Source organism: Corvus kubaryi, unplaced genomic scaffold (genome assembly GCF_017639235.1).
Source record: "Corvus kubaryi isolate FWS band 111438036 unplaced genomic scaffold, C.kubaryi_AGA036_p1.0 37334, whole genome shotgun sequence".
Classification (NCBI taxonomy): Eukaryota; Metazoa; Chordata; class Aves; order Passeriformes; family Corvidae; genus Corvus; species Corvus kubaryi.
The window spans coordinates 10,149,554-10,175,129 of record NW_024581108.1 but is presented as its reverse complement, the minus strand read 5'-3'; the positions used below and the strand labels follow the sequence as shown (position 1 = coordinate 10,175,129).

General features: G+C 42.2%; 2 protein-coding genes across 5 annotated transcripts in view; one reads left to right on the top strand and one right to left on the bottom strand.

Moving 5' to 3' along the window:
- Window positions 1-3,250, bottom strand: part of ZNF644 (zinc finger protein 644) — a 52,267-nt gene extending 49,017 nt beyond the window's left edge. The window contains exon 1 of one of the 4 annotated variants that reach the window (XM_042030247.1): window positions 3,181-3,250. The gene's annotated coding sequence lies outside the window, so the exon portion shown is untranslated. Of the gene's footprint in view, window positions 1-2,890; window positions 3,021-3,180 lie in introns of those variants that run through there. The other 3 variants (XM_042030251.1, XM_042030250.1, XM_042030248.1) reach the window with 3 other exon arrangements.
- Window positions 2,968-24,738, top strand: LOC121666002 (translation initiation factor IF-2-like). The gene is made up of 4 exons (XM_042031051.1): window positions 2,968-3,028; window positions 3,366-3,793; window positions 7,231-7,370; window positions 22,867-24,738. Exons 1-4 carry the CDS (start codon window positions 2,968-2,970, stop codon window positions 22,895-22,897), a joined length of 660 nt encoding a protein of 219 aa, XP_041886985.1. The 3' UTR covers window positions 22,898-24,738.
- The last annotated feature ends 838 nt before the right edge of the window (window positions 24,739-25,576 follow it).

Sequence of the window (25,576 nt, the reverse complement as noted above, 5' to 3'; positions counted from 1 at the left end):
CAATCCAGAGCACAACGGAAACGAACTGAATGTGGCTTGTAGTAACTAATATTAGAGCAATGTTTCTTACTAAAAGAACAGAGGGAACAAAACAAGTACCTTAAGGCAGGCCTCTGACAGTCACATCACTTGAACTTTGCTGAAGATAAAAGGTTGCTTGAAAATGTAAAAATATGAGGACAGTGTTACTGACACAGTGAATCAGCAGCTGTTCAAAAATCTTTAATTCAAACCAACTTCAGGCGAAGCTGCAGAGCAAGTCACATAACTATTCTGTATTTTCTCCAGTTTTAAGTTCTCAGATCTTTTGCAAGGTGGTTGGAAGTCTGAAAGTGTTTGAAACTAGTAACTGTGTGTGAGCATGCGTATGTTTTATTACTATTGAGAATTTTACTCCTTTTTCAGTTCAATTTCCTCCATAAGTGACCTGAAAAGGCTTGAATTTAAAAAGTATACACAGTAGTAGGCTGTTCTAATACTTGCAAGTGTAAGCACAAACTATTGCTCAAGAAATTCCACTAACAACCCTTGACTTCAGTGTCCATATGAAATTCAGTTATTTTAATGTCTAAGGCATTGCCATTCTTTTTTAATATCCTGTTTATTCAGCTGCTGATACTCCAATCAATCTTTTCTGTACTAAATAACCTCAAAAAGATGCTCTAAGTGGTCAGTGCTTTTTTCTCCTACTAGCTAGGCCACATGTTGAGATTTCAACTCCCTTTTTGCCTTCACTTAAGAACTTTCATACTTTCCTAGACATATTCCTCCTAGTGCTACTAAGTATAAATCAGACACTAGACTTCATGAAACTTCTTGGAAAAAAAAAAAACCAAACAAAACAGTACACCCTTGGTTGTTTGGTTGGTTTTTGGGACTTTTTTACAGTGATATTTGCCCAGGACTTTTTTAAATTAAAAAGACCAAAAATCATACAGACTGAGCAAAAGAAAACAAAAAAAGTATAAAAAGAAAGTCAAGTCTCTTTGCTGACATTACAGGTTTTTTCCTCTACAAGATTCCTGTTCCTTGGGTAGGTCTTTTCAGTAAAAGAGAAATCTGTTGCAATGAATACTAGACACCAGAAGAAACTATTCTAAGAAGATACCTTGAAGATTATTCATTTCAATTCTCACTGTAATTCTTGTATAACTCTGCACCATATCCCTCTGCAGTTGCATTAGACAGGTTTGCAACATCAGCTCTGACTCTAAGTCAGTGTAACAGGATTGACACACTGCGCTGCTCTTTCATGCACTCTACTTAAACTCCTCTCCAATAAGAAAATTGCTGCATTTTCTCTGCACCTAAGTGACCCACTAAAAGATTCCCCAGATTTACTTTGCATTGTCTAATTGGTCCATTTATTCTGTCCTCAAATCACCAACCTTGCACAAGTCAGGTAGTAAAGAATCCTATACAGAAGAATCACATTAAGTTACCAAAATTCTGAAGCACTTCACCCTCCACTGTGAAGAATCTTCTCTTTAAAATTTGTTTCCTAATTTGAATCAAAAAATTATGTTGCAACTTGTATTAAAAAAAAGTCAGTAAGAGATAACAGTCTATAGCTGAATTCCACAAATGCTTATCAGCCTCTTACGAGTGTTTGTCCCAGGTGTTAATTCATTACTCTATACAACATGAAATTACTTCTTACTCTAAAATCTGGTGCACATTTATTCCTCATATGCGTTTGAAAGCGAAGTTCCACGACACAGTCTTCATAATTAAATTATGTGCTAGAAAGGGGGGCAGGAATCAGAATATCAGTGCAAATGAGGTTGTGCCTAAAGGGCTAGAGCGGTACAGCACTGATGGAAACCTGTTTTGATAGATCATACTTGTTTTCCATTACCACTGTGACTTGTCAGTTTACAGACCACAACAGAACTATTTCCAATAGGCTGAAGATTACACACAAGCCATAAGAAAAAAAAAAACTTTCCACATTTCACGCAAGTTACATTTGTCAAGATGATGCTCATCACTGCAACCTGGTAACACAAACTTTGTGAGAGAAACCGTCAGATCCTGAAGCTGCTGGCAGCCCGAACACACGACTTTGATACCTGAACTGGTAACTTTTACCTGCTGTTGTAAACCACTTCTGCGCCGGGAGCTCTACTACCGCTCCCGGAGGGCACACGGGCCAGCGCCGCGGCGTGCCGGGGACTCGCCAGCCCTTGGTACCGACACCGGGCGTTTCAGAGCTCCTCCGCTGCACGCCAAGCAGGAAAGGAACGAAGGGGAGGGGGAGGAGCGCACGCTCCCCCTGTCCTAGGACGGCAGCACAACCTTTCCCGGACTGGCCACCAGCACAGGGAGGCAGTGTGGGAGGGACCCGCACCCGGGAGACGCGCGGCGGGGCGCAGGCGGCCCTGCGGGACCCGCCGGGGCGGGCGGCGGTAGGGCACGGACGCCTGCGGGGCCCCCAGGGTGACCCCGGCCACCCTCGAGCAACAGCATCGTCCCGCTCGGCCGCCCCCGCCCGCGGGGCATTACCTGGCTTCCCCGGCCGCACTGCCGCCGGCCCGGCCCCGGGCGGCGCGCCCCGGCCTCAGGCCCCGAGCGGCGGCCCCGGGTTGCCCAGCTTCTCCGTGCTTGGCAATGGCGGCGGCCCCGCTCCCCCTCCCCGCTCCGCGCTCACTGGCTGCGCCGCTTCATGTGACCGAACAAAACCCTCCTCGACACAGCCCTTTGTGTCCCGCCCGGCCGGGGCACCGGGAACGCCGCTCGCCGGCTTGGGGAGGTGGCGAGGGACGCTGGTGGGGACAGGGAGAGGCGACGAGGCGGGCTGGAGAGGGAAAGGCCGGGGAGGGCAGTGCCTGCTGCGCCTGCCCGATTTCCGCCACGCTGCCGCTGCCGCCGCCCCGGCCCGGCCACTTACCGCGGGGCGGGCGGCTGCGGCCGAGCCGCGGTGCCGCACCAGATCGGAGGCGGCCGCCATGTTCCCGATGCGGCAGGATGGGGCAGAGCCGCCCGCTCCGCCACCCGCCGCTAGGGCGGTCGGCCCGGCCCGGCCCGGGTTGGACTGGGTGGGCTCCGCTCGGCCCCGGCCCGCGCCCCCGGCCCGCGCGGCCCCGCACCTCCCGCTCTTCTCCCCCCCCCCCCACTTCGCGGCCGGGCGGGGGCGGCGGGGGCGCGATACAAAAAAATAAATCGTAACGGGAAACTCACGGGCTCGCCGGGCTGTGCGTCACGCCGGGGTTACGTCCTGCGCGCGCCGTCGTGACGTCATCGCGCAAACCTCCCGACCGCCCCACCGCTCCGCGCGCGGCTACTTGCATACGCACACACGCGCGCACGCGCCCCGCGATGGGCGGAGAACGCACGCGCACGGCATCACCTCCCTCCCCCCGCAGGGAGAGCGCGCCCCCTCCCCGCCGGCGGCAGGCGCGCGCCCGTACCGGCCCCGGGCGCGGCCCCGCGGGCTGCGGGCAAGGCTCGCCCCGCGCAGCTCCCCAAAGGCGCCGGGCGCACAACGCCGGCTGCCAGCGCGGCCGCTGCCCGCCCTGCGGCCTCTCCTCACCTCCCCCCAGGCCTGGGAAACCAGGTCAGGTGCGGCAGGATCTGCGCCGGGGCGCTCCCGAGCCGGCGGGGAGGCAGAGGCAGGCTCAGGCCGCTGCGGACGGGCCCAGGGGGCGCGGGGAACCTGAGCGCAGCGGGCACGGCCCGGGGGGCGGGAAGCCACGAGGTGACAAAAAGTTCGGTGCCATTCTTCCCTCACATTAATGCTGCTGAGGCAAACCCCGGCTCAGAGGGGGAATTCTCCCGGAGTCAGGGGAGAATGGTAAGTGCGTAAAGACTGCTTAGGTGAGTTAATTTTTTGCCTTCAGACTTGCTGGGCCCGGAGAATTTCACACTAGAGTGAGAAGCTGATAAAGGCAACGTTAGAGGTGTGAGCGGTGGTCAGAGAGCTCAGGGAGACAACAGATGTCAGGAGAGAGGAAGAGGAAAAACAGGGCACATACAATTCAAAAGGGGGGAATAGGTAGAGCCAAGCACTGTCAGTCATTCCAGCCTCTATTCCCAGAAAAGTACTGAAGCAAATAATCACACATCTTTTAAGTACATGGTAGCTAATGAAGTGATAAATTAGAGCCAACATAGATTTGTCAAAAAAATCACATCAAGCCAAACTCATCCAAAGCTGTGACAGGATAACAGGCCTTGGATGCGAGTAGTGCTCGATCTATTACGCCTTGACTTAAGTAAGGTTTTTGACACCATCTCAAAACTTAACTGAGCAAGCAAAAAACATAACATAAGGAAATGACTGCAGTGGTGCAAAATTATATCAGCAACGTTTCACTGTGATGAATAGCAGGACAGAGCAAATGTGGTTCCCTGGAGATGGGTATGTCCTGAGTTTGATACCAAGTCTAATTATAAGAGTGACAGAATACAATTTACATGGATTGGATTTGCCAACAATGCCAGACTGGCAGAGCTGGAAGCATGTTGCAGCACAAGAAAAGAATTCAAAATCTTCCTGAAAAAGTGGTTGCAGAAATATGATGCAATTGAATAAATACAAGTGCCAACTTCAACATTTAAGCAGGAAAATAACAATTGCACAATTGCAAGACTGAGAACAGATGAATAAACACCAGGTTTACAGAAAAGGGGCTGGGGATCAGAGTAAATCTCAAACTGAACATGCATCAACAATGTCACACTGTTGTGAAAAAAGCTGCAGTACAGAGAGATGCGTAAACAGAACTGTCGTATCTAGGACATAGGAAGAATTCCTCCTGTCTAATACTGGTGAAGCCTCATCTGTATGTTTAGATTTGGCCTCTGCATTTCAAGAAAAATGTCTTTCAAAAACTTCCAGTAGAAGACAGTATGGGGGGGAAGGGGGGATGGACGGACAGAGAATTTCACCATTTTAAAAGATGTGACCCTAATTGAAAATAGGAATGTGTGAGATTTTTTAGTCTAGAAAATAAAAGATCATGGGCAGAAAAATCCATTGTTCACTAAGTCCACTGCAGGCAGGGCTAAACTTAACAATTTTAAACGGTACTGAAAGAAATTTCAGTTAGACATTAGGAACAGCTCTATTACAATACAGATAAATAAAATTGGCATATATTCTCTACAGGATCCTGGAAATGTTATTAGTATGTTTTTTAATATTAAGTTAAATATCCATAAGAAAAATATAGAAGCATTTGACTGCTGTGAAGTAATGGAGGCACACTAGGTAATAATTGTTTTCAGCATAATTTTCTGTAGCTGCAGTTACTATCCAGATATCTGTTCTGATCCTATTTTTTTCTGATAAAAGTGAATCCCAGAGGCATTGAAACATTTAATGTGTTGTTGTGATCTTATGCACAGGTGTAGATATCCCCTTTGGGAGTATTTGTCATGTTACAATCAGTATAGATGTGTGGCAACATATGTCACATGCTCAGCTAATTTGCTAATTTATAAACTTTATATACCACTATAAATTCCACATTTAAAAATAATGTATGTGTTAGTGCTCATGTAACCATCGTCTATCACAGCTTTTGCTTTTCTTTGCTTTTTCTCCATGGTACCAGAGCCTAATTTTCCCCAAAATCCATTTAATGTGGGGGTTTCTCTGGAGCTTGCCAGTTAGGATAAGGCAGTGTGAGCAGTTTATGTTGTGGGACTGAGACCCACCAAACTCAACTCATTAGAGATGACTAAAAGGCCATTAAATAGGCCAATTTTCAATCTCCACTGAGTTAGACTGAATTCAAACTGATAGCCCACAGGCAAAAGGCTATGAATTTCATTAACAGTACCCCAAAGCATTCAATCCCCTAATGAGTGCTAATATTATTCTTCTGAGAATTAAGCTTGTTTTCTGAAAGTATACATTTATAAAATCGAGTTCTAATTATTTTGGAGCTTGTAAGGACAGTTTTTTCACTGCTATTAAACACAAGAAACATTATCATCTTGTGCAATCCAGAGATTTCTTCTAAGATTCTTACATCATATGTGCTCCGTGCTAACCAAAATACAAACAATAAAAATTTGAAAAAGCAAATATTAATACTACCCCTATTCTTCTGGCTGAAAATCATGTATTTTATTGCACGCAATCACTTTAAGGTCATCACACTTACTTAAATAAAATTTGTCCCATAGAAGGTAAGATTTAAGGAACAGCAATTCTTGCTTCAATTCTGCAATTAGTAACTGAAGGAAAACACTGAATTCCATAAAAGTATTAACTTATAGAATAAGATGCAGTGTTTTATTATATTTCACATCAATTTGTGAACAAGTAAAATGCTTAGCATAAGAAAACCTGAACTTCAGTTCTAATGCTGCCAAATCCCACAATTTATTAATAGTTTATAGATACCTAGCAATTTTTTAATCTCTCAACTTAATACCTGAACTAAAACGTCCAATTCCATTAGCACTAGTGGACTCTTAAAAATGCTTATGATTCATATAATCTGTGGATCAAAAGCAAAATCCACATTTGGTGTGAATGAATAGAGCACATAAATGCGGTATTTCATTAAAATGGCAGTGTGGTAAAAGATTATGTCCAGTGGTGTCAGAAGTCTTTTTTGATTTCTAATTCCACTTCTGTTGCCATTTATAATATGTGAAAAGTAGTAGATGATCTTAAAAGTTGCATGATGGATTAAGAAGACTTGAGAAATAGACACAAAATAACACAAAATTGAGATTGCATGTCTGCATGAAGTAGAAACTTTAGGATCAGTGAGGCATTCTAATGTCAGTAAAAGAACATGTATGGCCAGTAAAGAACCACACAATAGGATTCTTGAAAATCAAGCCAGATACTGCACAGCTGGCTTTTTGTTTGCAGGAATTCTGGCTGCGTCCTGTATTTTTTTTTTTTTTTAATGCAGACAAGGCCTAATAATGGTAAAAACAGCACTTGAAAACCTCTTGAGAGAATGATGCTACCTAGTTCCTCCTGGTCTTCAACATGGCTATAAAAAGCTTAAACCAAGGCAGGTTCTTTAAAGTTAGCAGCAAAGTATGATTAACTGGAACCAATTTAGAAACTGTTTCTTCATATAAACGTTTTTGTAGCTGAAGCTGCCAAGGGAGAGCTGGAACAGGTCTAAGCTGAAGCATTTTGAATGAAAGAAGACTGCAAATGCCTCCTTGTAATACATAGCAAAATCCCAAATGCCTGGAGGGAAAACTTTTTAATGATAATTTCTTACATTTATGTAGTACCTTTTAATTCCCTAGGACCCCAAGCACTTCATTAACTCTATGCAAAAAGCTTCACCATGGAAATATCACCACTATATGCATCATTCTTTGAAAATTTCATATTCAGTTGACACATATTCTGCTTATCCTGTGTACAGCAAACAAAACAACAACAGGTAAAATATTAAGCTCTATACTTCTGAGTTCTAGAACAATTTAAGGCTCTATGGTTTACAAAATGCTCTCATGTAATGGATACATTTAGTTTAGCCCGTTCGTTTTTCTTCTCCATTTACGATTTCCATCTCATCTTTATACCATACCCCTTGGTAGAAAATTTTGTCTTCCATAACATTTTCAAAATTGAAATGATTCTTGATGTCTGAATTTCAGACAAAAATGGTCTCTATAGGGAAAAGTAGCAGCTTTTATTAAATTCACTACCATAAACTGAAAAAGTAGAGTTTTTGAGTACCTAAGATATAATGTTGGGATTTTTTACGGTGAGATGGTTGTACTAATAAAATCCCTTACCTTTATGTATTGTCTTGTCTTTGCCCTTAGACCCTTGTAACTACAAAAACACACAGAAGAATGATGTGAAAGATATCTGTTTTTCATTGTTCAGCTTGCCACAGAGTTTTTCTTTTCACCCTAGAGAGATGTTTCTGGTTTCTTGGCCTTTCTTACAATGACATAATGCTGATTTCACAAATATCCATGAATTTAGGAACTCAATGTACTGGTTGTTTCAACAAACAGTAATCAACATTATTTCAATTGAAATATTAGAAGAACTAATAAAAGAATTAACTGGAGCAGTTTGATTTATCTCAACATTGCAAAAACTGAAAGGGGGAAAGTGACTTTTCCTAATATTTTTTTTTTTGCGGTTTGAGCTGTTGATTCCTGTTTTGCTGGCTTGCTTGTTTCATAGGCTCTTTTGAAATACAGTTGTCAATGTTAATTAAAGAGGACTGTCTTGTCTATTTTTCAGACAGAAAAAAAAATGTATTTTATTTATAAATTTAGTCTCTGCTATAAATCAAGATATTCTACGCATCTTTGTCAATAGGAATTAAACTTTTAGAATTGTCAGTAAATTATGAGAGCAGTAAGAGCATACAGGTAAAATTAAAACCATTAGCCATTAAACCTACATCTCTCTTAACAGTGATCCCAAGATAAGGTTACTCCTGAAATAAAATATTTTGCAACAGAAGGGTGTTAGACAGCATGCCTAGGGAAATATTACTGTTTGGCTGTGGATCGCCTTTAGAACTGTCCTAGTGTTGTAAGTGTTTGAGATCTCCCAGCTAGGAGAAGATTGCCCAGATTACATAATAAAGACAACTGCCACTCTGTTTTCTCACTGCTCAGCTTCTGTCCATAGGCAATGGTAGGAAAATTTCCATGTCTGTTGCTTAGACCTGCTCCCCTTGCAATTACAGGGTAAGGCCTGTGCTTGCAGTTACAAAACAGCTTTTGTCAGGAGGACAGCAGTTCGTTCCCAGCTTCCCACAGTTGTCTCCTGTTCTCAGTCTCACCACTATGGAGTGTTCCTGTCATCTGCCACTGGTCAGAGGGGAGCAGCTGCTGGGGCAGCACTGCCTGCCTGGCACACCAGGCTCCATTCTTAACTGTTCCACAGGTACCACCACAGGAAACACTATCAATTACAAATCCTGGATTAGTTATCAATAGTATTTAATTAACCTTGGTCCTTATGCTTATTTTATTTCATCTGGTGTTATTCTAATTCATCCTCCATTAAAAAGACAACAGCTAAGCCTACATCTGTGTTCCCTTCAGGAGGATCTGCCATCTCTCTTCTCATGTCTGAGTTACTGAGCTCAAGTCTCACAGAATTCAAAGATCACAAGAAAGCAGATTAGTGTAGGAAAATACCACCATATATTATAACACTGACCTTCTTTAAAACAATGTATTGCTTTGGAGAGTTGCCATTTGCATCACACAGAGGAAGCATTAATATATGAAAATATGCTATGAGCAATGAAACCATAACAAGTTTCTTCCTGAATCTGTTGATTAATGATAATTTAGTGTGAGGGGAAGAAAGCAGTGGCAGTAAACTGGCCTTCAACAGATGATGGAAAAGGACCTAAATCTAATAGGTATAAATTGTCATAGCTCTGCTTAACTGATGATTCAGTTCACATTATAGTGCCAAAATGATACACAGGGAGAAGACAGAAATAACAATTTCAAGATCCTTGTTTCAGGTGTTACACTGGTAGCCTTAACATCCCCCTGCAGAGGTCACAGTACAAATGAATCCTGCTCCTACCACTATGGGCCACATGCTGGACCTTTGCCATGACTGCACTGTGCTGGCAAAGTGTTAGTGATGAGAGGGAAACTGCACGAGACCTGAGAGTGTCATGTTCTGTCTCCTTCAAGGCGTGTCACCCCATTCCTACATCCACCTCTGTGACTACCATCAGGGTCACACCCATGTCTGCAGCATATTGCACACCAGAGCAATATCAATGTGGAGAATTAGTGACAAGGATCCTTTCAGGCACACTCCAGCTCCAAAGCTGTGACTTCTCTATGTCCAGTGAGGGACAAGGTGGCACAACAGGAAGTCACCTCCCTCAGACAAAGACCATTTCAACACACTCCCAAAAAGGAAAAGGCTTTGCTAGTCAACCCCCACCACTCCTGTACTTCAAAGTCATCTGGCCAGATGGAAGCCAGGACAAAGATCCAAGTGAAGACATCTTCACCAAAAGCCTTTGCCTTTAGAAGCAAGTTCCATATGTTTTAGCTACACTTGAAAAATGAACAGCATCTCTCAGTTGTCCAAATCATTGCCAGGCATGATTTCAAACCACCTTATTTTCCCTGCAGTTTCCTACTCCTCTGCCTGGTAGGCAATTGCTACATCAGCAATTCTGATGTCTCTCACTGTTGCATGGACATACGCCTTCTTGTCCTTATGCTTGACACAAACAATTACAAAAACCTTTATTATCATTTGTTTGTAAAGTGCCAGAGGTTTGTGTACGGGAAAATATAACAATCGTACTGAAAGAAGAAGTAAAGAAAGCAAAAAAACCATTTTACTACTATTAATGTGGAACTACTGGGTATCTTATTTTGTGTTTAGGTAAGATCACAGCAGCAGAAAGTCTGTTTGATATGCCATACCTTCTGTTTGTTTCTTAATTGTAAGGAGTTTGGTTTTGATCAAGACAATTAATTATGAATATACCTGAGTTTTCTAACATCAGAGATAAACCTTAAAAAAGAACTACAAAAGCTTTTTTAGACTATATTGTAGTGTATGGATAAGTATATATCTTCAGGGCATAAAAACAGACATCTTTGTAATTGAATCCTGAAATGGAGGGGGGGGGAAACTACATAAAACTGTGGTAGTTCTACACAGTCTTACACTTAATATGCAATTGTGAAAAATTATTTATTAAATTTTGTGGCTGTACAGAATCAGTGTATGGCGTGGTATGTTAACAAAAAGAAAGGACCAAGTTACAGCCTAGGGTTATTATAATGACAGCATTGTTACCCAGTAACGTTTTCGTTTCCAACCTCCCTGCCAATCCCTTTTTGTGCCAAAGGAAGAAGAGCATCTCTTAGCTCCTCAGTTTGACCACATCCATTACCACTCATCTGCCAAAAAGTATCTTCAGTGCAATGATCAAAAGCTGTATTAAAAATTTTGCTTCTCTCTTGTTCATCCAGTATTTCCATATCACATCCCACTTAAACTCTCAGGTGAATTATTTTGAGCAGCAGTTCATTTGCCACAATCTCATTCAGGAAATACTGTCAGGTTTGGGATTTGCAGGCAGATCTTGTATTATACCACTACTGTTTTTAGTGTGAAGCTCATATGAACATAGAAAGTCTCATTATAAGCTTACTGAAATAACTGTAAAGACTTTAATAAGCTTTCAACCAGGCTCTAAGAAAAAATATTCTAACACTAATTTTCCTACTAACAAAAATCTACATATTTAAAATAACTGTAAAATAGTTATTTCAATATCCTGGAATGCATGCTGAGTAGAGGCTTCTCAGACAAAAGAAAGAGTGAAGAAACTTAGAAGAACAGTCATGTTCAGTTTTAAAATTTGTCCCAGATTCACAGCCCTTGGCTCTGGGTTCCAACAAAGTGTGTGGAAATGGACTCAGATAAAGCTTTGGAAGTGTATTTTTAGTTCAATCGTGCAGATAATTCATAGAGTAAAAATGGGGTATCTGTAAAAGCAGAAGTAGTCAGCAGAGCAGTATAATTTTGGAAATTTTAGCAGAGGAAGCTATATCTAAACACTCAGGAAGCACTCAGATCTGTCTACTAGTGTGTCAAATGTGTCTCTCTAATTCCATCCCAAGCACGTTAGAACTTCTTCTTAAGAAGTTACGTGTGAATTGTCATTCAAATATACCTCTGGCTTTTACTTACCACATTTATATTCTACTCTAAAACAGCTCAGAAGTTTTTACTTACTCTGCACAAAAGAGAATTCTGATTTTGAATTTTAACAGGAGCCAGATAATGGCGGTTTAATATTTCATGCAGATGTCTTAATCAGCAAGTCATTTAACCCAATCAATGTAAGAGAGTACTTTTTAAAGTATCCCATTTACGAATAAGCAATAACCATGTTTTGTCACATTTTATCAATTATGCTTTCCAAAAGAGGAGGGCGTCATCTCATTTGTGATAGTTTTAGGAAGCACAGCTCTCCACAGTGACTGTTAAAATGGCACATGCTGGGGAAAACAGTGCTTATTAGGATTAATTTAAGACAATGGGTACTCACTAAGCCTGAATTGTGTATGATCACTTCCACCATTAATGCATTACAGTTTATCTCATCCTTTAAAAAGAAATAATTATATATTGAGAATTCCTTTTTTTTTCCCTGACAGAGCTGACAGAATTTAAATCTCAGGCCCAAAGGAGGAGAGCAGTGGCTCGAGGCATGCAGCCCTCCTGTGCTGCAGCAGAACAGTGCAGAGGGCAGTTCAGGCCAGCAAGGGCTACAAGGACCAGTGACAGCCCATCCTTTCAGGAGTTTCAAGGAGTAGGTTGTGGAAAATTAATGATGCCTGACTGTCAAAGCTTGTGTTGATCAAACAGCTCTGCAGCCTGCTGAGACCAAGAGAGGCTGAAAACGCCCTCTGAGAGCACATACTGCTTTTGCTGCATAGGACCCAGAAACAGGAGATCACAGTGCTTCACAGTAGTTCAGGGAGCTGATACCGGGTGTTAACAAGAGGCCCGGGCTGGAAATGAGGGTGAACACTGAGGACAGGGAGCCACCATTTCTAATCCCAGGCATACGTGAACTTTGGCCTCTTTATACCTCCTGTGCTGAAAAGGGTCATTATAAAGTACAGCCTGGAGCAACGGCAAGTGGGGGAGCTCCTGAATGCAGAGATGTTGGGAATCAAGGTAGGGAAATCATGACAGGTGCATAGGGGCTGTCCCTACCTGCTGTGGTAGGTCTCCAGATCTCTTAGGTACCTCTGTCCCATAGCAGCAGCAGGACACCATGTGAGTCCTTTCCAGAAATCATGTGACATCAGTACACACATACCACATACAACCCACAACCTACACACCCCTACCTTTATGTACAAAGCCTCATCCATCACCAGCCTTCTGATCCTGCTGCTGCAGCCTGTTGATCTCTTCCCTGGGATGGTCAGCAGTCCATTCTGAGATGACCCACTCAGGCCTTCACTTCAGAAACAAAATCTGTAGCACTCTCTCCTTTTGCTTTGCAAACAATATAGAGCTACCTTCTGGGAAGGAAGGTAGCTGATCCTCCTCTGGGTTAAGAGATGCAGAAAAGGCTTGGCTCGTAGCTGTGGCTTCCCAAATGTGGAAGACTGTGAGAAGGCCAAAGTGTATGCAGACGGCAGCTCAGGGCCAGGTGGAGGGGGCTGGACTGGGGGTGATGAGGAGCACATCACTGTTAACCAGAGGGCTGCATGGCCAGCTGGTGCTGAACAGGTGTGGGCAGGTGTGGCACACAGGTGCAGAGCTGTAGTCTAAAGATTTAGCCACATGGCTCTGTTGGACAGGTACGGGGGTGCTTCTGGGAAAGGCACTGAGCACTAAAGATGGTTCAGATTCTGTGTATGTGGGGAGGGAACTGAGAAGGTTTCCAAGCAATTTCCCTGTAGCATCCTATCTGGAGCACTCCCAGGGTGTCCCAGAGGGCACATGATGCTCAGGCAGTAGAGCCTTAATGGTGGCACAGGAGCACCTCTACTGGACAGAAGGACAAAACTAGTTAGCCTCCCCACATCTGGCAGTTCTTTTGTTTTGAGCAGGATGAGGATATTTTACTTTCAGGGAGGGGAGGATGACTGAACAAGTCCCACTTCCCAGTAGGAGCAGGAAAATTAAATGGCTTGGGAAGTACTCCACTGGCAATGTCACATGAGTGATTACCTGTGCACCTAAAAGGAAAAATAACCTAATATAAAATGTAGTATGTATCAATCTCAAATTACAATGCCTCCTAACCATGGGATCTCAAAAAGACCCCACAAGCTCAAGCCTTGAGTTTCATTTAATTTAGAAATTACAATTTTTTTTTTTTTCCTACACTGGGCTGGGTTTGAAAAGAGACTATAGAAAAAGGAACTACAATGGAAGAGCTTGTAGAAGAACCCAGAATTTCTCCTTATTTTATATGTTACTTCAATGGGACTTTAAGTGTAAGAAGACTGGCCTGGTCCAGATTTGATCATTCTCTTCCAAAGCCTGGGAAACTTGCAGGAGTACCTGTGCTTCACATTCTGCTTCATGGGAATATTATTTTGATTTTTATTTTACTAGTATTTAAAAGCATTCACTAGAAGTTCCTGCAGCTGTTTGGCCACATAATTACAGACAGACTCTTAATTCCTCATGCATGGCACTCAGCAGGGTGTAATCAGAAAAAAGGCCCCAAACCTGTTCCTGCATTCTATAAGTGTGTGTGTCACTTTGTAGGAGATCAGAATCCTGTCCAAATTCTGCAAAGTCTAACAGAACAACAGTTGCCAAATGACAAAACCTATCAGAAGACACAGAGTAAAAAGGCACATCTTTGTTTCTGATCTTCACAGCGCCAGTACTGGCAAGAGAAATGTCAAGGTTTCCAAAATAAAGCCAGTTAACCACTGTAACTGCTATTAAATATAAACAAAGACATAAAAGTAGAATCGTTGGAAGCCAGTATATAAATGTTTGAAACAGTAGCTATGTATACAATTACTGCTTTGTTAACATGATCTACTCCCGGAGCTGTGCAGCTCCACTGCCTATACTGGGAACACAGGCACAGATCTCTGGGGCCTGTAGCAGGAATTCCAAGAGCAAAACATATGTGCAGCCACATTGGAGTGGAGAACAGAGACTGCAGAGAGGTGCAGCTTCTTCCCCTTTACTGTCAGGCAGGACACATTGCACAAGGAAGCAGCATGAGTACCTTCACTGTCCTCCCCAGTAACTCCCCTCATTGTAGTGAAGGCCAGCAAGCTAAATTCATGACAGCAGCTAGTTGTTTTAAAGGCTCTGCCACTGTGGCAGTAAGAAAACATGTACTAGCAGCCTAAGCCAGGTAAAATTACTTGGAAGATAACAAAAAAGTGAGAACTTAATGGGTATTAATTACTATGTTAAAAATACAGCCGATTTTCTTGCATTGACACAGCTGTTCAATAAACAGTGCACTGTTCAGCACTGATCACCCATAAGATATGGTAAATAAAGATGGCATTTTCCTAAGTAAGAATTATAGTCTTGTCTGTACACAAAACCTGTATCCATTCAATTTAATAAGTAAAGAAATGGATGCAGTACCATCAACATGCAGACAAAATGCAGAGGGTAAAATGGCATTGTATGGGTCTGTTCAATACTTAAAACTTCAGCAGCCTCATTTTCTGCAGATACAATGCCAGCATTTTTCATCCGAGCACAACCTACAATGATCCAGATTCTGGATGTGAGGAACAAGACTCTGATCCACTGGAGTCTAAGCTGGTCTTTTGGGGAATGGCTAAAAGAATCCAAACATAACTGTTTGTGCAGAATTGCACTGAATTGCTCTCCAAGACATGGCCATTATTGGACTATTCCTGGCGCTTCAGTATTACAAAAGACATACACTAAAATAATTATTGATGTCATTAAGCTGCTGTGGTGTTGAACACATACTGCACTCAAACGTATTGAACGTTGGCAATTTATTATTTCAGGTTTTATGACAATGCCTCTGTGGTAATATTTCTGCAAATTCTGTAAGTCAGATATAGGAAGGAGAAGTCTGCACACTATAAAGTACCACAGAACTGAAGAGTTGTCAAAACAAAATGAGCTATAAAACCAATAATATTCAGGCAACTTCACTCTCATTAAACACCTAATGATGCCACAGGCATATTAGTGGGGAAATGCTCATGAGGCTCATGAAGAATTAGGAGAAAAAAAAACCAAAAAAAACCTCCTTCTCCTAAAACCGCTTGCCAAGCTGTTTGTACATTCTGCTGCAGGCAGTTTCTTGAAAAAGATGGAGACATGAATGGAGACAGGCAGTGACTATTAGATGCTGATGATGGTGAGGGCAAGCAGAACTGATGCTAGAGATTAAGGGCTACATTTTGCCTTCAGTTGTCTTGCCTGTCTCAACATTTCATAGTATTTAAATGAATCTGTTACATAAGGCATTTCTCCTGTCTACGCCGCTCAGCAGCCATATTCTCCTTTCTGGTATGGATTGTCTTGGGAAACTTGCCAAGCTGTGACAGAGCAATGCATAAAAGGAAATCATGCTCATAAGCTGGGGGTGGGGAGAGCTGCAGGTGAACAGCTCAGTGCAGCAATATGTATACACTCTGCTGTCTCACAAACTGAGGGTTTAAAGGAAAGGGGAGCCACAGTGCTGCTTTCAAAAAGTGCATAGGGCTGCTAAAGACCCCAAACAATCCCATTCATTTGCTCCAGGGACAGTGTGAGCACAGTGGAACAGAACTGCTCAACACTGCACTGGCTGCTGCTTTGGCAGGTTGGAAGAACAAGTAAGAACTTTCTCTTAAGATGCCAGAAAAGTCGCATCCAGTTTTGGAGCCCATTCCTAACAGATACTGAACACCTCCTTTACACTAAGGGAGTATCTAGACCTTTTAGTTAAAGACAGAGGGAAACACAGGTGGACCCTGCCTCTTGTAGGAAGGAGTAAGTTACCACCTGCCTGCCAGGACCTGCCTGCAAAGGTTTGACATTTCCTATAGAATTCGGGGAATGCACTCGTTGTTAACATTAATTATTTCATTTATTAATAGTCAAGCTTTCAGGTAGCTGTTGGCTTTTCATCTCTATATCTCAAAATACTTTATAAAGGAGATCATTATCAACAAAGGAATACAGACATCTTCATTTGGGCTTTGGAATGTAAAGAGTGTCACAGTTCATGTGTAAAGTAGATTTGCCAGCTCAGCTTTACTCTGGCCACCTGAAACTCCAAATCTTAAATGATTGGGGGCGGGTGGAGGGATTCTTAGCTGAAGTTCAGTAACACAAACATCTACAGGAGATAAGGTAACTCTACACAATGTTGTGCCTGGCTGGAAGATGTGGAGGTCAAGGAGACTCTCAGCTTGAAGTCTACAACACTGCAGCAACCTCCATGCATCTCCAGATCAGACCGAGATTCATTACTACAAGGTAGTGTTGTGGATTACTGCACTGATCACTTTTAACTGCTCCATCCCTGAAGAAGATTTACTGTCCTTTCACCATCTTCACTTGCTAGAGCAAAAGACAGGTAAAGAAATGTGCTTGAGCTGATAAATTTTTTGACAGTTTTGTACTGCACACAGACTAGGGTTTTTTATCTTAATGACCTGCAGCTGAAACAGATGTTTTGCTTTAGTGTTTTAAAGCACTTCACAAAACTTAACACTAATTTATTCCTTCACAGTGCAGGGGAAAAAAAAAAGTTTGATATCGTTACTCACATAACAGAACAATGTGAAAAATGGCAACAGATGTGTCTAATTTAAGCATGAATAAGAAGGAAGTGAAAAAAAAAAGACAATGATGTACTAGTGATTAAGAGAAATATGATGGCTTGGTTAAGTCAAGACAATTTCTTATGGATCTCTAGTGAGTCCCGAAAGATCTTCCTAACAACTTGGTCCCTGATTCAGCAAGCACATGGAAGTGCTTAACTCCAGCTGTGGAGGTTATCCCACATGCTTCATTTATAATACTTTTAAAAGCTGTATAGCCAAATGAATGCTTTACAGTTAGGAGTTGAGGGATCAATGGCATTGTTCCTGTAGACAGTAAGGCACTTACTGTTTACACAAACTACAGACATCAAAATTTGAATATCAGAATAGAAATAAAGTCAAACTGAAAATACATTGTTCCTGAAACATGAATAAGTGCTTTGATTTCTGCAACGCAGACAGAGCATTGCAAGATCCATAAATCGCAGCCAGGGACTCACTGAGAGCTCCAGCTTTCCCCCCAAGGGGTGCAGCTCCTGGCAGCAGGGATCTGATCTGCTTTGGCAACTGCCTCTCATCAGAGATTGTCCCTGCAGAAAGAAAGGTCCAACTTCAGCTGCCTTTCCCTTTAAAAATCTTTTGTAAACCTTCAGAGACATGAGTTTCACTGAGGGATATGCAACCCTTTAACAATCCACCACTGAGAAAAAAATTACTTGCAGGGATGCACTGAACCTGGGCAAGGAGTGCATATAAGAGTGTCCTACTATTTCTGCGTCTGGTGGGATTTGGGTGCAGACAACCCATCTTTCATTGTTGGTACTAATTTTGTCTTAAGCCTGCCTTGGAAGGTGAAGGGTCCAAGGCAGACCATCAGGCTTAGACAAGATTGTTCCCTCCCTCCCTCCTTCCAGAGTAAAACCCAGGCCAAGAGATGTATCCTTGTCCCAGAGGCACTGCCATGGCTTCCAGTGGCCTCCAAGGTGCACTAGGGCTCTCACCACCATCAAAGGCAGGACAACCCCACCTGTGGTTACAGCCAGGAGTGAGGTGCAGAGATTTTTTCCACCTCAGGAGATCCTCCTGGTATTTCCATTTCATCAAATGCCTGCTCAGACAGTTTTCACTCTGTTACCCCAGAGAAAATGATCCTCTCTCCAGCCTAATTGAATTATTTTTGGTCCATCTGCCACTGCATGTCCTTCCCCAACTGGAAGAAGTGTAGCTACTCCTGATGTTCCCAACAAGGAAGAAAGGCAAAAGAAATGTTCAGATTCCCCATGGATTACAGCAATGTTAAAATAATTAAATTGTTTCATTTCTAGACTGTACCGATTTATTAGGAACCATTGGGTAGAAACACAGAGCAGTATAAAATTCCTTTTACAAAGGAATTCTTAGAAGGAAAAATTGAAAACTTCAAATACTCTTGTTTGACTTTTAAGGACAACATTTCAGTTCTAGGAAACTGTCACTTTCCACTCAGCATTTTTAATATGAAAATAATCTTTCTGAATTTGTCACTGATTTCAGCACAGCTGCCAAGAGAGATTTGGCCCTGTATGCAGTCCACAGACTGTGCATGCAGAATTAATACTCTCGTTAACATTACTATATGCAAATGCTCCCAGGATGCAAAGAGAGATTTGTATTTCAGATTAATATTTTATGGGAGTTTTGTGTGTACATGATAAATGAATAAATGGAGGGACACAAGGGGACATGAAGAACATGTGCATGATGTGTGAGAACTGCATTAATTCTTAAATGTTTGCAATGGCCACAAGATGGTTAAGGAACAAAAAGATTTATTATTGCAATTACACAGGCGGAGAGAATAAGGGAAGAAAAATGAGAGATCAAGGGAGTAGTTTCATGTTACAGTTTCTCCAGCTGCAGAGCTGGCTTGAGAGGTTCTCCAGACCCTCTCACCCCCATTCTTTCCACCCTATGTGCCTTCCCCTGGCTACAGATCACCATGCCTTTAATTCTGCCAATTCAACCATTTGCATGATCAAACTTTAAACCAGCTCTTAATTACAACATGGAATCACACTCTTAGTTTACTTGGTCTCTCCTTCTTTTCCATATTGAGGGCCAATACCATATAGAATCTCAGCACTAACATAGTGCTGTGGATATGAAAAAATAGGCATGTCAGGGAGACTGAGATCTCAGAATCTGTGGGTCAAAAAGGAGAGTTATGTGGAAAAACTGTCACTGATTTCCTGCTCTTCTGGCTTCTGAGTCACCCCTTCCCTATCTTTCCAGTTGCCCTTATTCCACTGAAGTTTTATTGCTACTCTGGAATGACACGAAGCTCCCTCACACTTTAACTATAAGAGATGTAATATTGTATTTGTCCAAAAACCTACAGGAGTAAAAGAAGATCCCTGAGGGGATATTATTAACTGCCTGCTACTTATCGTTGATGGTTATTCTCTGAGACAACTCTCCTGTTTAATCTTTATGCTCTCGACAATAACCCTTTTCTCTTTTTGATCAAGTGTTTAATTTTCTTGAAAGATTTTCTCCGACTTTAGTTATTATTGAAGGGGATTTTAATTTTACCCCAACTCTTTAATGGCTAAATCTTGCATATCCACTATTTCAAATAGGGGTATTTCAGTTACTCTAAGTAAACAGTTCAAGGATTTGGTCTTGATAGGTAGCTGGAAAATTTCAAATCAAAACAAAATTGAAATTGCAGTTTCTTTTCCACTTCAGAATAGAGTTTTTAGTCTCCCTGAATGACCTGTCAGTGTATTGGAATAAGAAATGGATACAGCTAGACTGCTACAGAGCATACTCACATGTCAGCACAGTTTCATCAGCATGAGTGGCAGCCCTGTATGGGAAATCAGTTAGCTGGTTATTTCATCTGCAGCTGATCAAAGATAAACAAGATTAAAAAGACAAACAAAGGAAAGCAGTGATGTAGAATGTGTTCTTACTTTCCTAGCCTCCACAGGCAATATCATTGCTAAATTTACTCTAATTGTTTATAGTAGAACTTTAAAGGAAAAAATAAGAGAAAAATAAAGAAAAAAACAAAGGAGGTTCAGAAGAAAGCAAAGCTCATAAACCCTTGAAACATTCTTGCTCTCCCTTCTCACAAGCATTCTCAATCCTTCCCTACTGTCACTGCATTCCACAGGACAGTTTAAGTCCACATCATTGGTAAATATCTAATAATATAACAGTTACATTTAGAACAGCCCATTGAGCATGGAAAGGTTACACCGTAGGACTGAGAAATCTTTCTGGGAGGCTGGTTTTGTTTTGTTATACTGGGCACTCCTATTTCCAATGACCTTGTTGGCTGTGGTAATTACAGTTTACAACATTCTCCTGTTCCTGGAACCAATAAATTATTAGAGGGCCCATGATTTTGTCTGTCTTCCCAATATTGGTTCACTGTCTTCTCTTGTCTGATCTGAATGTCTGGGAATGGAAACACAGAGCCTCAGTCTGCTCCCTCCCGTGCAGCCACTCTCCTTCCCTGTTTCCCAGGTTTAAAATGGGAACTTGGTACATCTTTCTTAGAGCCTGAAGCAAGACAGTCATTCACTTATCTTCCTTGCCCCTTTTCCACAATAACCCATCCTCACTACTAAACTCCCTCCCAGCACGGACTTGTTCACAGGCTGCAATTAGAGAGCTGCATAGGACACAGCTGCTCAATGACCAGGAATTCAGGTGAGGAACGACTTGTGTGAAAGTAAGCAGGGCCAAATGCTAGTTAGCAAACAGTAGAATATGCAGATTTAAATCCATACATCTGAGCCTTAGGTATCCCAGTCTGTACAAACAATGTTGAAATACTTCCCTATTTCTCAAGAAAGTTACTAGGGTTAATAAATGAATGCTCACGTAACACCATACTGTCCGAAAAGTATTTTTCCTAAATCAACATGTTTTCAAATATTTCAATTAATGCCAGAAATTAATTTTAAAAACATGTACAACACAGACTATGAATGGTGAGTAATAATCTCAAAACAATCCCTTAAGATTATTCTAATATTGCAATTCAGACTGAGTATTCAATTCCCCTGTTGCATTTCTGTTGAGGAAGCAGCCCCACTTGCTTTCACAGCATTAGATGCCAGAGCACACAACAGTACGGGTGGAAAAAGCACAGCAAGATTGAGGTGTAATCACCAAACACGTGGAGCAACAGACTTAAGAAGAGCATGATTCTCACAGCAGGTCAGCTGAAGTGGCAGCTGTGCATTTTTGGGCTAGTACCAAGAGTCCACTACTACCTTACAAAAGCATTGTGGCTTTAGATTTTATCCTGATTCACTCAAATACATACAGATTTTTCTAACAGTACCACTGCTTTTCAGGAAGTACTGGTTCTGCCCCAGCACAGGACAAACTTGCTCCAATACTTAATTTTTCTACCCTCTAAGGCTCAAACAAGAGATGTGTGGAGAATCTTTGCGTGCTGCCCTTCACGCATTCAATCAAATCTTCCCTGCTTAATGAGCCATGGGCTGTTGCTCTGAAACAGAGGGCATTAACAGTTCAGAAAAAATAAACCCCTGCAGGTTAATCACCTGGCTTCTTCATGGGCCCAATTCCAACCAGCAGACAATGTGCAAGCAGAGCATCTCCACGTACCTTGCCTGACTGATAAATATGTTAGCTGATCCCTATGCTGGGCTTTGACAAGCATATAGCACAAGTCTTATTTCATTGATTATTTCAAATAAATACCAGAGGTCTCCAAATGTCACTATATTCACAGAAATTAACAATATGCAGCCATTTCATGATTCTCCTAGTGTTCCCCCCTTCCTGTCCCAGTGAAATAGTATCTATTTCATGCTTCTTGATTTTTAAAGTGAGTGCTTTATTGCTTTCTGAACAGCACTTAACTGCTAGGTATCATTTCTGCACCTACCATGCAGTAATCCTTGCAAAGACAAGGACCTCAATTCGTCTTGAGAACTACACTTTGCTAGAAACTGCCCCCTGGATAAGGGTTTTCCTGCTCCTTGGTAAATCACTAGTAGCTTCATTGTTGCTCAGTCTGACCACTGCATTTTGGTACAGAAGGCATAGTACTAAAAGGAAACAGGATTAAGTGTTGGCCAAAAGGATGGCAAACCCATTAAAAGCCCTTTGCCAAACCTTGAACATAGCATAGGCAGGACACAGGGCTTAATTTTCTGGAAACACAGAGAAAAGAAACAGCCAAACAACCAGCTGTGCTGTCAGTACAGTTTCCCCCATTTCACTGCAAAGTAAGCTCAGAAAAGACAAATGGGATATGGCACTAAACAGTTAAACAGACTTGAACTGCTCCAATATATGTAATGACAGTACCCTTCCATCATCATAACTCACCTCTTCACCCCTGCCCGCCCCAGCTCTCCATGGTTTGGGAGACTTTTTGAACAGAGTGATTCTAGCATAACATGAAGGAAATACCAGCTTTATCTTTTTGATCATTTCTTACTTATCTCCTTTCTCTTGCTGGGTCAAATCTCAGTCTCACTGAACTCCTGATTTAGCCTGTAGCAGGTAACAGTGAACCCTCATCCTCATTTCATATATCTATGAGCCTGTTTCCCATGTTTCCATTTTTATAGCCCTCAGAGGCTACAGGAGTGTGCTGCTTTGATTGCCTTTACCTTATCCTTCCTATAGGTCATGTGGGTCAGTGGCATACCTGAAATAAACTGGACTGCTATTTCAACCATCAGTCACTCTTCGGCTGGAAGGCAGAGTCCTGCTGGCAGGGAGACTGCAGAGCACAGCAGAGGACAGTGGTGTCTTTGATGGTAACTGCGTACTTCAGCTCCCACCTGTTAAGAGGTATCCATGGGCACCACTGTTCCCCCGGCTCTGTTTCCATCTGATCATGTTGTGTTACTATTGGAGCATTTCAGTAAACAGGACTCAGAGCAGGGTGTCTTGCCTCTGTGACCATGCACCACAGGCTAGATCCTCCAGAGATTAAGTAAAAAAAAGCTGTGACGTTCTCCTGAGCTGAGGATTTGGCCCTACAGTATTAATGTTATTCTGTCACCAAGCAGGGCTCTTCTTTTCAGGTGAGACACTGAACAGCATTTGATTAAGACCAATATGAGTGGAATGTGCACAGCACCACAAATTCCTCAGAAACGGTCCTTTACAAAGAACCACCTGGATGCTACAAAATGAGCCATAAATGTGGAGATCCCATAAATATAACGGCACTTCAAACTGGACATCTTTGTAGCCCTTCAGTGTCTGCCGGGGTCATAAGCCCTGGAGTTGGGCACATTAATTCACCACATCTTCAAACAGGTAAAAACACTGCTGAGAGGGATGCAAACATGTTTGCTTTATGATGACGCATAAAGACAATGCCTGGAGTCTTCCAAACAAGCCTTCCCTTTCCTTTAGTGGCATGAGAACAGTGCATACTACATGCTTTAAATGGGATTCAAGTCACTTTTTCATTGCTACTAGAGCAGGTACTGCTGGAGATAAAAGCAACTGTGTCAGAAGAGCAGGTATGACATCTGGTACATAGCACCAAAAATAAATCTTTAACTTCCTCTCATACCTGCCAAACCTGTTCCAAGGAAATAACCCTGGGAAATATTACAAATACACACTTCTCTCTGATTTCAAAGGAAGAACTGACCTATTTTTTCTTTGCCCATTTAAAACATTTCCTATGAGAAGACCAGTTTGCTAAAACAATAGGCTGTGTTTGGAATAACCACAATCATAAAAGAAAACTGCATGCATATGAAAAGGGCAAGTGGCCTGGTGTTTGCACTGGAGGTAATTCATGCTAACACCACTATTTATAGTGCAGCAGCACCTTAGGGACCCAGTCATGCTCAGCACACCCACTTGGTACACACTATACAAACATGAAATCTGATAGTCTCTCCCCTGCAGTGTACTCATCATACTGGTGATTTATGGAAACTGGTTCTGTAATGCCATATAATTTGGGAGTGGTCCTTTGTGAGGTCATCTTCTCTGGTCATATTTGTGTAGTAAGTATTTTCCATATCCTTTTCAACAGCCGACCTGGCTTACAAGAAGACAAGAGATTTGTGTATTGGCAAAGATGACCTACTTAAATCAGGAACAATTAAAGACCCAGTTCCTATTCACAGGCTTGTGTAAGGAGCCACACACACACACAAATCAAAATGAAGATGCCAGGAAATGTTTCTCAGTGCTACAATTCTGGTCATACAGGAGGGTCTAAGATGGGGGGAAACAATAAAAGGAAGTGCTTGTGATTCATTATTAGCAATGTAAATAGGACACATTTGGAGCCTGTCATCATCCTGATCGCTCATATGCTTTTATTAGTCCTCATTCTTTATTCTTATTGTCTTGTTTTCTGTGCTTGTCGTTAAAGTTAGTTATATTATAGGCATCTGTTTAGCATATTCTATATGAAAATGCAAATAGAGATGAAAACCACCCGTTAAATAAATATATGCAGCTTCCATGTCATGTACATATTTGACTGTAACACGTCAAATACAAAAGAATTATCACTTCCTATGTCTGCATGTTCATTATGCGCATTACTTTTTTACCAGCAGATGGCAGTTTACTATTGCTTCAAATAGGTAATTTTATTAATGTCAGATATTTCAAAGTTCTGCAGGGTTGGTAAAAAGCTTTCAGCTCATTTCAAAGTTAATTTTTAATTCAATTTTCTTCTGCATCATCCCCTCCAGAAAATGTAATCAGGACCAAGCTATTTGCTTCATTTACAGTTCTGCCATTGACCAGTGCTTAGCACTACCTGAACAGTTCCCTGACAGCAAGTTCATGCAGTGCCAGTGGGTATTATCCAGCCTCAAGCACTCCCCTGCTGCTACCAGCCCCTTGAGGCACACCTCACTTCCAAGCTCCCAGTCTGTGCTTAGGAAATTGTGCACAACATTATTAACACTGGTAGCAGGGGCAACATGAGGGATGTGACTGTACAAAGAGGCCAGTGGTTTATTTACTGCTGTGTTGCTTTGAAACGGTCGAATTTTAGGTAACAAAGAGTTAAAACTACCACTCGGGCAACGCTGGCCGCCTCCTACACAGCAGCCAAGGAGGACCAAGAGCAGCAGGGAGTCTGTGCCAGCAGATGCAGCCTACCGGGGCTTTCAGAAATCCTGCCGCTGTCCAAGGCCATCCTTTAACCCAGCCAGAGCTCAACTATGAGCCCATCTTGCCCTCACTAAAAGGGCTGAGAATGTGAGCTGTTCAAGTGAAACACTCCAGCAGGGAGCACAAGCAAAATGAAGGGTTAGGTCTATCCAATGCTGCTTTAACACCTGGGCACGGATTTACCCTGGGCATCAACTGACATGTACAGACCTCTCAGGCACAGCCGCATCCT